General features: G+C 42.0%; 1 protein-coding gene across 5 annotated transcripts in view; it reads left to right on the top strand.

Annotated features, from left to right (window-relative positions):
• Positions 1-16,111, top strand: part of LOC142379606 (glutamate receptor ionotropic, kainate 2) — a 422,159-nt gene that overhangs the window by 253,963 nt on the left and 152,085 nt on the right. For all 5 annotated transcript variants that reach the window (XM_075464651.1, XM_075464654.1, XM_075464652.1 and 2 more), the window contains one exon: positions 633-746. In XM_075464651.1, the coding sequence (XP_075320766.1) occupies positions 633-746 (114 nt within the window). The remainder of the gene's footprint in view (positions 1-632; positions 747-16,111) is intronic.

The following is a 16,111-nucleotide window of genomic DNA, read 5'->3' as shown; positions in this document are numbered from 1 at the left end:
CTAAGGTTTGACCGATAACTCTATTGGTTTTATTCTTGTTTTTCAGCCTCATAATTCATTGACTTTCATTGGCATAGCTTCTCCCCTCCTGTTAAACAATGGCAACTACAGACTCCAAATTGTAAAAACAAGTATGTTATCCCTGCACTAATGAATCACATACCTGAGAAATCACAAACACCTGGAAACCCAATTGTCCCAAACATTATGGTGCCCTGAAATGAGGGGGACTATGTATAAAAAGTACACTGAAATGTATGAAAATGAAAATCTGAAATGTGCACTTTAATCACGTCTGAATTGTTTGATTTCGAATTTCACACTGAGAAGCAGAGGGGTAACTCAAAGAAAAATGTGACTTTGTCTCAAACATTATGGAGTGTAACTACAACATAACACTGAACAATGCTGAGCTGTTTACCCCGTTAACAATGATTAAGTTTCAGTGAGAAATTGCTCAGAAGTATTACACCTTTGATGAAGCACACTAGATATTTCCTTTGATAAAACCACTGCAAAGCAAAGCCTATTGTTAGTTTCTAAAAGAATTCAAATGCTCGGAGTAACTGAATGATATGATATAATCTCAGCGATGTACTATTTGTTGGAACAAAGTCTTTTTTGTTTTACAGATTGGTACCTGGGACCCACCAAGTGGCTTGAATATGACAGACAACCAGAAGGGGAAGACAACAAACGTCTCTGATTCATTGTCAAATCGCTCCCTGATTGTCTCCACCATACTGGTATTTCATATCTAGAAAATGTATTAATTTGTTTTGTGAGTTTTTGCTGGAGTCTGTCCACCAATATTCATGTGTCTTTCAAATGTTTCTTTCAGCTTATTTGCAGGCTTTCCATACATCCATTCATCTGTCCATCCATTTTCTATTCCCACATAATGCTATTCAGGGTCATGGGGGACCTGGAGCCTATCTCTATTGCCACTGGATGAGAGGCAGGGTAACCCCTGAACAAGCCAAATATCATTATGTGCCAACTACAGCAATAATGCGTACTTGTATAAACTACGGACAGTATCATTCATGTAACTATTCCATAATATTATTTTAGTAGTGTGTATATTTTTCCTGGAGTAGCAGTTGCTTTCAGGGTTTCCTGACAACATATAATGAAGCCTCAATGTCAATGTATAGGGGCATGGAAGCCTTCACATTTAAGATTAAATGCAGTTTGCCTTTTGCAGATAAATACTCAAGTGAGAGGTGCTAGTTGTTGTTACAAATCTTTCTAAATGGAGAAATCTCAGCCACGCCACTTTTTCTGAGATCAGCTGTGTAGTTTGCAGACCCCCAAATAGGGATGAGAATTATTAAAAATTTAGCAATTCCGGTTCCATTATCGGTATCGCTTATCGATTTGGTTCCTTATCGGTTCTCATCCAGTTATATAAAGTACAAATGGCTTTGGTTGCAGTAACACTTTAATTTCAAGTATGCACCAAAATTTTATCTATTTTGGCCTCTGTCATTTGATTTTCCCCTGCCTCGATGAAAGGGGTAGCTACAGGTATGTGGGAGCCTGCCTCTGATCCTGCCTCGCTGTTGCAGTCCTCGTCAACTACATGTTAATATAAGAGGTAAATTATTATTATTTTATACAATCGACAGGATGTGGAAGTTTTCCGTTACACGGCTCTCTCACAGCGCGTCAAATACTTTACATTCGTGCAAAGTAACTACATGCTGTGTGGTCAAATGTTTCAGCATGTTGGAGGTATTTCCCCCTTTGATGTGATCAAACTCTGCACGTGTTGCAACTCGCCCTAGTATTGTGCTTTTGGTGAAATATAACTTTGGAGTGCTTCTGCCTGGTTGGAAACATTCTGAGCCCAAATACGAAGCGTGTACATGGCGTCAACGCGCAAACGCGTCAGACGTTAGCAGAAGCTATAAATGGGATCGTTAGGCAGGTGGATTAATGAGTCCACAGAATGGAACTACTGGGAGCCGGTTCCCGATTCCCATCCTTACCCCCAAAATCGGCATTAGAGTCAGAATGTGGAATGATAGTCACTTCTGAGATTTTTTCATGTTATTGTATTGCTGTTATTGTAGAGGTTTGTCTTGAATGAATTTGAAAGGAGCAGAAAGCTCATAATCAATGTCTGAGTTTTACAATTAAAATAAACACCATGTCTGAGTTGCTAAACATAAATATAATTTTATCATATCTAAGTAATGAAGTCTAAAGAACTATTGTTATTTATCACTGCCACTTTGGGCCAACAAAGTGCAATTCAAATACTGCAGCTTTTAATGTCTATTTATAGCCAAATCAAATTGTAATGGAGCTATATGTTAAACCAGTTACACGAGGCTAAAACAGCTCTCAGACATAACAGACTCATTCCAAAGATGTCATGATTTCAAGCTTTTCCTCCTGAAAAATCATCCAGTATTTTGCATGAGCTGCCTTTTTTTTTAAGAGCACTTTCTAGGGATTCTACTCATCCATTCAGTTGTAGAGTATCCCAAAGCGCTTTACTCCCAAATTGCCAGTTGACTTTACCACTGTGGAGGATTCCAATTTGGTCGAAGCAGCCAAAGAAAACTGCCCCGGCCTGCTGGGTGGGAGGGGTTTTGCCTGGGACCCTCCAACCCACTGGTGCTTTTTTAACCAAGCCCCGCCAGGATTTTTACCAACTGGATCCCCACGGAGGTTGGTGTGTGTACCCCCTTTTAACCTGTGTCCCGGGGGCTTCCCTCCGTACCATACCCGCGGGGCCGCTGATTTACTCAGGATGTCCAGGCTGGTACCTTTTCTGGATTCTGAGCTGGTTCTTTTTCCTGTTGTCCCTGGGGTTGGGGGGGTCTCATGCCCTGGCTGGCTCTATTGCTGGCGATTTTAGTCCTCTCCGACTAATACAAGGTTTTTTTAATAGATAGTCAAAGAAGGCTGCTGAAGGACACACTCACCATCACTTACACCTATGAACAAGAAAAATTGCAAGATTAAATTTCATATATAAGAAAAAAAATGTATTGCCAGATCTTGGTACCAACCATTGATATATATGCAGACAGTGGGGAAAAAAAAAGAAGAAGGGACCATCCCCAAACTGTTTCCACAGAGCTGGGAGCATGAAATGGTCCAAAATCTCTTGGTATGCTGAAGCATTCAGAGTTCCTTTCACTGGAACTAAGGGCCAAGCCCAGCTCCTGAAGAACAACCCCACACCATAATCCCCCCACCAAACTTTACACTTGGCACAATGCAGTCAGACACGTACCGTTCCCCTGGCAACCGCCAAACCCAGCTTCTCCATCAGATGGTAGATGGAGAAGCGTGATTCATTACTCCAGAGAAGGCGTCTCCACTGCTCCATAGTCCAGTGGCGGCGTGCTTTACACTGCTGCATCCGACGCTTTGCATTGCACTTAATGATGTATGGCTTGGATACAGTTGCCATGGAAACCCATTCCATGAAGCTCTTTACGCACTGTTCTTGAGCCAATCTTGAGGCCACATGAAGTTTGGAGGTGGATAACGCTGTGATCTTCCTCCAACATCGAGCTCTTTCTCACCTGGAGAAACCTGGAAGTTCTGTGAGGATCATGTTCTTTGATTTCTCCAGTGCTTTCAACACCATACAACTGCACTTCTGAGGGACAAGCTGGAGAACACCAGGTGGACCACCATCTCACATACTGGATTTTGAATTACCTTACCGAACGTCCACAGTATGTGAGGACCCTGTGTGTCCGATGTAGCCGTCTGCAGTACAGGGGCCCCACAGGGAACGGTCCTGGCTCCGTTCCTCTTCACCCTTTATACTGCAGACTTTTACTACAACACCACCACTTGCCACCTGCAGAAGTTCTCCGATGACTCTGCAATCGTTGGCCTCATCACTAATGAGGATGACAAGGAGTACAGAGAACTTACGCAGGACTTTGTGGACTGGTGCCAGCGGAACCGCCTCCAGATCAACAAGGGGAAAACTAAAGAGCTGGTGGTTGGTTTCCGTAGGCAATCACTCTGCCCCCCGAAGCCAGTGAACATCCTGGGAACGGACATCGAGATGGTGACATCTTATAGTACCTTGGATTTCATTTGAACAATAAACTGGACTGGACTCACAACACAACTGCTCTCTACAAGAAAGGCCAGAGCTGACTTTATATGCTCAGGAGACTGAGGTCTTTGGAGTGTAGGGGGCTCTCCTGAAGACCTTCTATGACACTGTGGTGGCATCTTTTATGGAGTGGTCTGCTGGGGGGAGCAGCATCTCGACGGCTGAGAGGAAGAGACTTGATGAACTGATCAAGAAGGCCAGCTCTGTCCTGGGATGCCCCCTCGACTCAGTGGAGGTGGTGGGAGAGAGACTGTAACAGCTCTGGAGAGCTCCTTCAGCGACAGACCGCTTCACCCGAAGTGTGTGAAGGAGCGCTATCGCAGGTCCTACCCTCCTGCATCTGTCAGACTTTACAACCAGCAGTATATATATATATATATATACACTTTTGTAGATATATCTTATATTGTTTACTGTTTATAGTGTTTATACTATTATTTTAATTCCTTTACTATTTTGGTATTTTTTATTTTTATCTATTGCTACTGCTGCAACATCAAAATTTCCCCACTGCGGGACTAATAAAGGTATTCGTATTTGTATCATAACCAACCAGACATTGTAGTGGTCGACAAACTACAGAAGAAGGCAGAAGTGATAGATGTAGCAATTCAAAGTGAAAGGAACATCAATATGGAGGAGCACGAGAAACTTGAAAAGTACCAAGTGCTGAAGGAGGAAGTTAAAAAGACAGGGAAATTGAAGGCAGAGGTGGTACCAGTGGTAATCAGGGCTCTTTGGGCCGTGACCCCCAAACTGGGAGAATGGCTCCAGCAGATCTCGGAAATGACATCAGAGATCTCTGTTCTGAAGAGTACAGTTCTTTGGACTGATAAGACACTGCATAGAACCCTCAAGCTCCCGGGCCTCTGGTAGATTTGTGTGTAGTTTTTAAAAAAATGTTTTCTTCACACTGCATGTCCAAAAAAAAAAAAAAAAAAGGTCACCACCTGGGCTTCATTAAGCAAATAGATAAGAGCCCCCCCTTGGATAATTATGAATGGATGATTATGTTTCAGCTGGCAACAAGTTATTTAACCCTAACTGATGCGGTGAGCAGCTTCTCATTTCTTAAACAACCGTGTCAGAAGACACATCCTGTGGCCGTGGAAATGTTAATATGTTTCAGAAGGGTCAATTATTGAGATGCATCAAGCAAAGAAAACATCTAAGGAGACTGCTGAAACTACTTAAAATGGGTTAAAAACTGTCCAACGCATTTTTAAAAACTGAATGGCATGGCATATTACAAGATGACAATGCCTCGATTCATCGGGCTCAAATCGTGAAAGAGTGGTTCAGGGAGCATGAGGCACCATTTTCACACGTGGATTGTCCCCCACAGAATCCAGACCTTAACCCCACTGAGAATCTTTGGGATGTGCTGGAGAAGACTTTGTGCAGCGGTCCCACTCTCCCATCCCTACAAGATCTTGGTGAAAAATATTTATGCAACTTTGAACGGAAATAAATGTTGTGACATTGCAGAGCTTACTGAAATTATGCCACAGCGAATGCGCACCATAAACAGAGCTAAAGGCAGTCCAACAAAATATTATAGTGTTTGACTTTTTTTGCACAGGCAGTATGTGTATATATACACACACATGTATGTGTATCTATATATATATACACATAAATAGAGAGAGAGAGAGAGAGAAAAATAGAATAATTGCCAGAGGTTTCTTCCTGTTAAAAGGGAATCGTTTCTCTCCACAGTCGCCTCAGGCACGCTCAGGACGGGAGATTGGAATGAAGACAAGTTTCAGTGCAATCTGTTGGTTTCCTTAGCTAGGAAATAGTTTTTGAATTGGCTCTGTATGAATGAATTGGATTATTTTGAAAATAATTATGATTACAATGAATTGAATTCCAATTGGCTTGAATTGGACTTTATTATCTAAGTGCCTTGAGATGACATTTGTTGTAATTTGGCGTTATATAAATAAAAATGAATTGAAAAATACTTTATTCATTCAAATTGTCATGTAGGTAATTAAAATATTTACAATGATTATATTAAAACAAAAATAATAATAAATAAATGAATAGATAAATAAATGACTAAATGTGAGAAGAACTCAGCAGTCCCTGTTAAAAAGCCTTCTGGCTGTGGGGACAAAGGACCTCCTGAAGCTCTCAGTCCTGCAGCCTCTCACTGCAGCTGCTCCTCTGTCCTGCAGGATGCTGTGGAGAGGATGTTTATTATTCTCCAAAACAGAATCTAATTTCCTCCTCATCTGTTGCTCCACCACAGCACTGAGAGGGTCCAGCCTTCTGCCTATCACATATATATATATATATGTATAAGTGGTGGGCATAGATCAATTTTTTTAATCTAGATTAATCTCACTGAAATCTTGAAATTAATCTAGATTAATCTCGATTAAAATGGCTCATTCAGGGGTCCAGCAATCCGCGGGGTTCGCGGAAACAGACGTGTAAACTTTGGTTCCTATCCAAACAATAGTCGTTTAATCCTGAGAGTGTTGCAATTGCCGTGTCGAGTGCTTCAATACAATAGTGTAGTAACCCCACGCATACCTTTCTCACTGCAATTAAGTTTTATTTCGGATTTAGTTTCTCTTTCACAGCTGCCTCTGCTATTCCTGCTCTTCTCAGGTGTACCTAATGTAGTTTTACATCATTTGTAACGTGATGTATATCTTGAATAACAAATTGTAAATAACACGTTTATTCGTGTCCCTGCCCTCTCTTTCCTCATGTTTTTTTCTCGCGGGGGTGCTGCACAGCCGCGGGGCCTTTAAGAATTTAACAGTCTAAATGTGACGTCACGAGCTACCAAAGCAAATTCTCAAGCGAAGCTTCTCCAGCGAGGTCGCTCTTGGTGTACACGCAGCAGGCAGACCAGCTTATTTACATGCATGGCTCCAGCAGTTTCTCTAGCTTCGCCAACTTCTCATATTCAGCACTTGTTGGGAGGGCCAGATGGTGCTGCTGTTGCTTGTGTGCAGTGCGTCTCTGTTGCGCCTCACGCGCTTGATCATCTCGAGGGTGGAATTCCACCGTGTTGGAACATCTTGCACGAGCGGCTCCTGAACTTGCCCAAGGGAGGTTTGCTGGACTTTCAGCTCGTCTGCGCTGGCCGGACTGTGTTTGAAATGTCCCACCATTTGTCGACACTTGGCAAGTGCAGCATCAAACCCCCTTCTCGCAGTGACATTACAATCGCTCTCTGTACAACATGTGCAACACACGGCAGATGCTCGAAGGGCAGTATCCTCCCTGCGGCCACCATATTAGGAGCGCTGTCTGTTCCAACAGAGCAGATTTTGTCAACTATCCCCCACAGATAGCGACCTCCATAAACTGCCTAGCACAGGCTTCTGCAAAGTGGCGTTCTTCTGTTTTCATCACACCTAACGGCAGACAAAGTACATCGGCCTACACCCGAGCTAAAATATCAAGGTAAAAGTCATCACAGTTTGCTTACCTATTTTGACCCAGTTCCCAACCCAACTTTGAGAATAGATTAACGGCGATATTTTTTATATCGCCCGATAAGACTCTCAAATTATCGCAGCACGTTAACGCCGATAACGGCCCACCACTAATAAATATATATATATCTGTATGTATGGAGAGAGAGAGAGTATAGTATTTATGTAGTTTTTACAGTTCTTACATTACAGGTTTTTTAAAACACTGTTACATGTTATTTAGTTTGTGCTAAGGTGCTCTCTTGGCCTTTGGATAGATCTTTGCCAGCTGTTTGCAGTTTATCTGCCAAGCTAAGCTAATAAGCTCCTTGCACTAGCTCTGTGATTATTACACCAACACACATTCCCTGATGTGTCAAAGTAAGTCTTAACAATATAGCCTCAGTTTATATATGCTTAATTGTGTTTAAATGAACTCTAAATTTTTAAATGAATTACCATAAACTTAGTGAGAGAACATAAAGATATTGTTTTTCATCTCTGAATTATTTACTGCTACTTACTTTACTTGCTAACCCCTTCTGTGATTGCATGTGTGCACACTTGAACATGTACTTATCATTTCCAGCAAAAGGCATACACTCTGTGTTATCTGAGAGTCATGGCAATGGAGGAAAAGTGCAGAACCAGGCCAATTTAAAGCCAATGATGATCCTGTTATTGAGGAGGCAAGCGTAAAAATAACAATATGGAGTAAATTGTGGGTTGTCATTATTTATCGTGGGCTCTCTTTCCTTCCGTGCATGCTGTGAAGTGATTGGATTGCTGTTATTAGCAAATACTCACTGCAGCTGTAATTGCCATATCAGGATTGAGTCATGGTGAGATGTGTGATGGCTGTGAGCAGTGAAGAAGGAGGGGCTGACAATAATTGGGTTTGTTACATTTGATTGATGCACACTTTCATCCAGCTTCTCATAATTTTTTCAGGGATTATGTTCCATAAAACCTGATGTAATTACCGTTGATATCTTGGCCTATCAACAGTTTATCTACTTTGGAAATAACTGCTGTAATGTTGCAGTGGAAATGGAGTACCTTTAGGCTAATGGCTGGAGCTTCACATGATATGCTGTGTAATGTCTTACAAGGTGCAGACCTGCTTCTACTTTCAAAGAAATATGCCATGTTTTATTAACATCTTTCTTTGTAGGGTTTTACCATTGGTATAGTTTTTTCCCTTGCCCTAACCATAACACCTGAACTGCTTACCATAAACTTTACACAAATCCTAACCTCAAAGTTATTCTCATCCTGAAGTACTAACTGTGCTGGTACAAAACTACATCTCTGGCTTTCAGAACACAGTTATGTGTTGCACTACTTCGAGCCCCATTATAGTGTCTCATCCTCTGCACAAAATTAAATCAAATTCAACCAGTCTATGCAAACTTTTAAAGCTGACATAAGCTATACTTCTTCAGTCATTTATCATGCAGAAGATAATTAAACTGGTAAAAAAAAAAGTTGCTGTGTAAAATATAAATTATAGAATGCAATGATTTGCAAATCTCATAAACCAGTATTTTATTTTAAATAAAACATGGTTAATATATCTAATTATATTTGAATCAATTATTCTTGTTTGTACTATTTTATTAAAATATATCAGCTCACCTTGAATTTCCTCAGTAGTTCTGGGTCTTCTTTGTTGTATTTTGCTTTTCCCGTTGAGCCAAATGTTTTCAGGAGGTGAAAGGTCTTGGCAATAGGCACGCCTCTAGCGCCTGGTCTCTTCTACTATATTTCTGTCAGGGTGCGGTTTAGGGAAGGACACGGATGCAGACTTCAGAAGAAAGGTTGGTTTAATTCAGGCAAAAATAACAATGGAACAAATAAATACTTATCTCTGGACAGAACAGGTTGTGGCGTGGCATGGCATGGCATGGCATGGCATGACGGGCAGGTGACAAACACACACAAAGATCCGACAAACAGACAGGGGAGACAAGAGACTAAATAGAGGGCTGGGAGTGATTGGAGAGTGAGTACAGCTGGTGACAATGACTAACGGGTGCAGTGAATGAACTAATGATGTGAATGAACCAATGACCAGAGTGAGGGGGAAAAACAAATGACAAGACTGAAACTCAAAACCTGGACACGAACTGAACACCTAAAACATAAAACTTAACACATGTGTCCATGGACGTGACAATTTCATCCTGTTGTAATAGATGAAGTATGAGGTTTAGCAATATCTTGCTGAAATGTGTAAGGTGTTGACTGAAAAAGAAATTTAAAGAAAAAAAAAAAGCCTACTCTTGATACAACTTATTGGTCGTTGATAGAATACAGTTTATACATTGTAAAAGCTGCCTTCTACACATACCATTGTTTGTTATGATATTTTAGAAGGTTCTGGACTTATCATAGCAATTCTACTCTTCCCATGCATGCTACAATGAATTAGATTAATTTTGAATTTAATTAATTGGATTTCATTGGATTATGATTACAATGAATTGAACTCTAATTGGCTTGAATTGGACTATATTCTTCTCAGGAAAAAGAGACGGCTCTGGCCCCTCCTGTACACTGCTTCTATGTTGGCAGACCACTCCAGTTTATTATCCAGCACCACCCCCAGGTATCTGCAGGTCTGAACAGTCTCTATCTCCCCTCCATCAATGCAGACTGACTGGTATGGAGTTTTAGATCTCCACCACCAGCTCTTTGGTCTTGGTGGTGTTCAGGAGCAAACAGTTCTTTTTGGTCCAGCCATAGAAGGACTCTACAAGGTCCCTGTACTCCTTCTCCTGTCCACTGCGCACACATGACACAACAGCCGTATCATCAGAATACTTCTGAATGTGGCAGGACTCTGAGTTGTACCTGAAGTCCGATGTGTACAGGGTGAAAAGAAAAGGAGCCAAAACAGTACCCTGCGGAGCCCCAGTACTGCATTCCAGTGTTCCAGAAACACATTTCCCCATCCTGACATACTGTGGTCTGGCAGACACATAGTCTATAATCCATGATGTCAGGGAGGGGGCCACACCCATACCGAGCAGCTTGTCTTTCAGTATGGGAGGCCGTATGGTGTTGAAGGCACTGGAGAAGTCAAAGAACATGACTCTCACATATGAACCATGCACATCCAAATAAGCATATGCCCGATGCAACATGTACAGAATCGCGTCTTCCACTCCTATGTGTTTCTGGTGGGCAAACTAGAGGGGGTCAAGATCCTCAGAACAGAAGGAAATCAACTTAAAAAATAAGACAATATGACTGTAACACACAACAGAAAAGAAAGGAAAGTTACCGGGTTACACCAGAGGCACAGAGGACATGGCTGGACCATGCAGCCATTCAATCATTAAGAAAATGGAAGAACAATGCAACGCTCAGGAACATCTAGCTTACCTTTCCCCAGTCTGAGGTGTAACTATGTCAAGTCATGCTCAGCTTAAACATGGGAACTAGGTTAACTGATAAAACCATTACCATTAGAAATCTAACATATTCTCAAATAGAAGTAAGTATTAGTAAAACAAAGTGTCAATGGTTCTCATTAATATCTTACCATATTGCGCCTTGACAGGCAGCTCCTGCCTGATGTGAAAAAAAAAATACCAACTGTTCTAATCATATGGATGATGAAAGCCAAACTGTAATAAGTAAACTTCGTTTAGCTTTACCTCAAGGTTGGGGATTCAACTGGTTGTTACCATTATTTTGACAATGTGTGAGTCAATCGTTGGGATTGTTGTAAACATGAATACTGTGGTTACACTCGTATAAGGCAAGGCAAGGCATCTTTATTTATATAGCGCATTTCATACCACAGGCAACTCAATGTGCTTTACATAAAGACAAGTCATTTAAAAGAACAGCATAAAGCAGCAATTAAAAGAGAAAAAAAAAATAAAAAACACAGTTAAAAGCAATCAAAGAAGAGGGGAAAAGATATAAACTCAACCATAAGCACACCGAAAGAGAAATGTTTTTAACTTGGATTTAAAAGTGCTTACAGTTGGGGCTGATTTCAGTTCTGCTGGTAGTTTGTTCCAGTTGTGTGCAGCATAACAGCTAAAAGCTGCTGGTAGTTTGTTCCAGCTGTGTGCAGCATAACGGCTAAAAGCTGCTGGTAGTTTGTTCCAGTTGTGTGCAGCATAACGGCTAAAAGCTGCTGGTAGTTTGTTCCAGTTGTGAGCAGCATAACAGCTAAAAGCTGCTGGTAGTTTGTTCCAGTTGTGTGCACCATAACAGCTAAAAGCTGCTGGTAGTTTGTTCCAGTTGTGTGCAGCATAACAGCTAAAAGCTGCTGGTAGTTTGTTCCAGTTGTGTGCAGCATAACAGCTAAAAGCTGCTGGTAGTTTGTTCCAGTTGTGTGCAGCATAACAGCTAAAAGCTGCTGGTAGTTTGTTCCAGTTGTGTGCAGCATAACGGCTAAAAGCTGCTGGTAGTTTGTTCCAGTTGTGTGCACCATAACGGCTAAAAGCTGCTGGTAGTTTGTTCCAGTTGTGTGCAGCATAACGGCTAAAAGCTGCTGGTAGTTTGTTCCAGTTGTGTGCAGCATAACAGCTAAAAGCTGCTGGTAGTTTGTTCCAGTTGTGTGCAGCATAACAGCTAAAAGCTGCTGGTAGTTTGTTCCAGTTGTATGCAGCATAACAGCTAAAAGCTGCTGGTAGTTTGTTCCAGTTGTGAGTAGCATAACGGCTAAAAGCTGCTGGTAGTTTGTTCCAGTTGTGTACAGCATAACAGCTAAAAGCTGCTGGTAGTTTGTTCCAGTTGTGTGCAGCATAACAGCTAAAAGCTGCTGGTAGTTTGTTCCAGTTGTGTGCAGCATAACAGCTAAAAGCTGCTGGTAGTTTGTTCCAGTTGTGTGCAGCATAACAGCTAAAAGCTGCTGGTAGTTTGTTCCAGTTGTGTGCAGCATAACAGCTAAAAGCTGCTGGTAGTTTGTTCCAGTTGTGTGCACCATAACAGCTAAAAGCTGCTGGTAGTTTGTTCCAGTTGTGTGCAGCATAACAGCTAAAAGCTGCTGGTAGTTTGTTCCAGTTGTGTGCAGCATAACAGCTAAAAGCTGCTGGTAGTTTGTTCCAGTTGTATACAGCATAACAGCTAAAAGCTGCTGGTAGTTTGTTCCAGTTGTATGCAGCATAACAGCTAAAAGCTGCTGGTAGTTTGTTCCAGTTGTGAGTAGCATAACGGCTAAAAGCTGCTGGTAGTTTGTTCCAGTTGTATGCAGCATAACAGCTAAAAGCTGCTGGTAGTTTGTTCCAGTTGTGAGTAGCATAACGGCTAAAAGCTGCTGGTAGTTTGTTCCAGTTGTGAGTAGCATAACGGCTAAAAGCTGCTGGTAGTTTGTTCCAGTTGTGAGTAGCATAACAGCTAAAAGCTGCTGGTAGTTTGTTCCAGTTGTGTGCAGCATAACAGCTAAAACAGGGCTCTCAAGTTTTCAAGTTTGCTTGGAGTGAGATTCTGGCTGGGCGGGGGGTTTCTTTCGGGTTTTTTTTTTTGGGGGGGGGGGGGCTGGTCCCTTGCAGTATCCCATCGCCATAAACAAGCTACTTAAAGAACAAAGAAATTGTTTTATTTATACCAAGATCACAAATCTTCTCTTTAACACTAAATTCTGCTATATTTTAAAAGAAATTGTTTTAGGTATGCAAAGTCTTAACAAACAAAAAAAAATGTATGTGTTGTTGTAAGTGTTTGTGGCAGATTTTGATGCTTGATGACTGATATTGGGGGCTCCCATTTAAAGCACTGTGGCTCAATGTCAGCCATTTTCACAGTCATGATGGATGACAGAGTTCCATTCAGAGCCAACGTGTTCCTGGTCTTGGTTTTATTGAACCCCACCATGGAAAAAACCCTCTCTGCATCAGCATTTCAGTGTGGCAGAACTAATACCAGTTTGGCAATTGTAGATAGCCTTATTGGGAATCTGTTCATACCAGTCACCTTTGAAAAAAATTAACCACGGAAGCCTAATTACAGTCCTACATATTTTTCATTTTTCATTAAGTTGCTCATGTCAAAGGGTGTGTGCTGAATATTTAGGTCTACTACTCCAACGAACACTTTAATCGGCAGGTATTGGTCTTTTACAAAGAGTAGGAAAACTATAGTAATTAATAAAAGATTCAAATAAATGAAGATATGACCTGCTGATGATCCTGACGGTTCTCTTCCACCTCCAGCTCGTCGGCAACTTCTGCACGCGTGCTTGCAGCTGAAAGCTATTTCAGACCTCACCCAGCAACAAGAAATTCTGTTTTCTGATTGGCTGAGAAATTCTGTTTTGTGATTTGCCGATGGGTTGCTAAATCAAGACGGCTGTACCAGTATGGCGTGATAATTGTGCCACCAGGTTGAGCGCGCAGTGACACTGATTTGAGGGCACAGATCTATCTGAAGGAACAATCATTTTAAGCGTGTGCGTATGAATCTCACACACGCTCGCTCATAGGTGCTCGGACACGCGCTCAACTCTGACAAACTGCTCGCTCGAACGGCTCAAGGCTGATTCATACTCGGCGCAAACGCGCAACTGTTCTGGCTCGAGAACCATTAATGACGTCATCGAAAGCGCCAGCCCCTTCACAGTTCCTTCAGCTCATAAGCGCAGTTTGTGCCGAGAATGCGTCACATTTGCAGTTCTCTCCAGACCAGCGGGCGTCACTGTTGAGGAAACAAGCTGAAAAGCATACGAAGAAAGCATACACAATGCCACCTGTGGTGTCACGTCAGCAGAGGCTGGCACATCTGATGCGGAATGAATTTACTCTGGGTGTAGAACTGTATATGTATCTCAGAGCTAAGCGGCTGCGGCAAAAACAGAAGAGATGGTGGAATGTTCGTCCTTTGCAACAAGACGAACTTTGTCAAACGTTGTCCCAGTGTAACTTCATAGATGTGTCGTACAGATGTTTGTAGAGGCGCACCCTCTCGGTCACCGCGGTCTCTGCAGTGTTCATTTTTTCTTTCTCTTGGTCAGCTGTTTCCGGTTGAGCGCGCGCTAAGTCAGAAAAAAAGTTGTGTGCGCGCCCTTGCGCCGCGCGAGGATTTTCTAGCTTGCGACGGGGGGCGTGGCGGAATTTTGGGACACGTGACCGTTTGCGCCATTTGCGACCAGCTAGTATGAGCGAGGTTGTGCCGAGTATGAATCAGCCTTCACTCTGCTCGCGCTCGGCTCTATCTCTCTGCTCGCTCCCGGCTCTGTCTCTGCGCTCGTAACTCTGTTAGTTGTATGTAAATGAGCCACACCACCAGCCAATCAGTCCAGAGTCTGCAGTGCAGACTCAATTGAACTTCTACCATCACCCTAAAGGAATTAAACTAGATGTTATATATTTTTTGTCAAACCAGTAACCATTACAGATTAAACCAATAACACAATTGATCAGTTTAAAGTTTTAAAAGTTTAAAAAAAAAAAACACTGTGGGTCAGCTGCTATAGTTCATAACTTACTAGGTAAAAACAACCACTTCAATACTTCAAACATTTAATTTTCTAAGCTGGTGTAGTTTTATTTTTCTACCGTTTTAGATTTTGATCAAATCAAAATCAAATCAAGTTTATTTGTAGCACATTTCATGTACAAAACAGTTCAAAGTGCTTTACATAAAATAAAAGCATTGCAGCAGGGAGTGGAAGAAGCATTAAAAATACATAAAAGAATATAAAGAGAAACAAATAAAAAAGTTGATGTTAGGTGTCTTTCTCTAAAATATTTGTGACACCCTACAACAGTAATCAGTAGGCTAACTAGCTAGCACCCAACTACACCAGTTTTAACATGATTATTACAATTCTTCCTCTTTATTTTTTTAGTATTTATCACACAAATACCAGTCTGTGAAAACTACCAGTCTGTGATTGGCTGGTGGTGTGGCTCATTTACATACAACTAACAGAGTTGCGAGCGCAGAGACAGAGCCGCGAGCGAGCAGAGAGATAGAGCCGAGCGCGAGCAGAGTGAGCCGTTCGAGCGAGCAGTTTGTCAGAGTTGAGCGCGTGTCCGAGCACCTATGAGCGAGCGTGTGTGGGATTCATACGCACACGCTTAAAATGATTTTTCCTTCAGATAGATCTGTTCCCTCAAATCAGTGTCACTGCGCTCTCAACCTGGTGGCACAAAGATCACGCCATATACCAGAGCTATAGTTCTGAGCTGTACGAGCGCACAGTAACCTGCCATTGACTCGTTTATAGTACCGGCCATTAGAATGTCTGTGCGACTAATTTCTCAGCGTGAGAAATGGCATGTGTGGCATGTGAGCGTGTGAACTTGTTGAAATGCGTGTGTCTCACGCTCATTGCGTGAGACTTGAGAGCCCTGGCTAAAAGCTGCTGGTAGTTTGTTCCAGCTGTGTGCAGCATAACAGCTAAAAGCTGCTGGTAGTTTGTTCCAGTTGTATGCAGCATAACAGCTAAAAGCTGCTGGTAGTTTGTTCCAGTTGTGTGCAGCATAACAGCTAAAAGCTGCTGGTAGTTTGTTCCAGTTGTGTGCAGCATAACAGCTAAAAGCTGCTGGTAGTTTGTTCCAGTTGTGTGCAGCATAACGGCTAAAAGCTGCTGGTAGTTTGTTCCAGC

Source organism: Odontesthes bonariensis, chromosome 5, assembly GCF_027942865.1.
Source record: "Odontesthes bonariensis isolate fOdoBon6 chromosome 5, fOdoBon6.hap1, whole genome shotgun sequence".
In the NCBI taxonomy this organism is placed as follows: domain Eukaryota; kingdom Metazoa; phylum Chordata; class Actinopteri; order Atheriniformes; family Atherinopsidae; genus Odontesthes; species Odontesthes bonariensis.
This window is presented reverse-complemented; position numbering and strand designations above follow the sequence as displayed.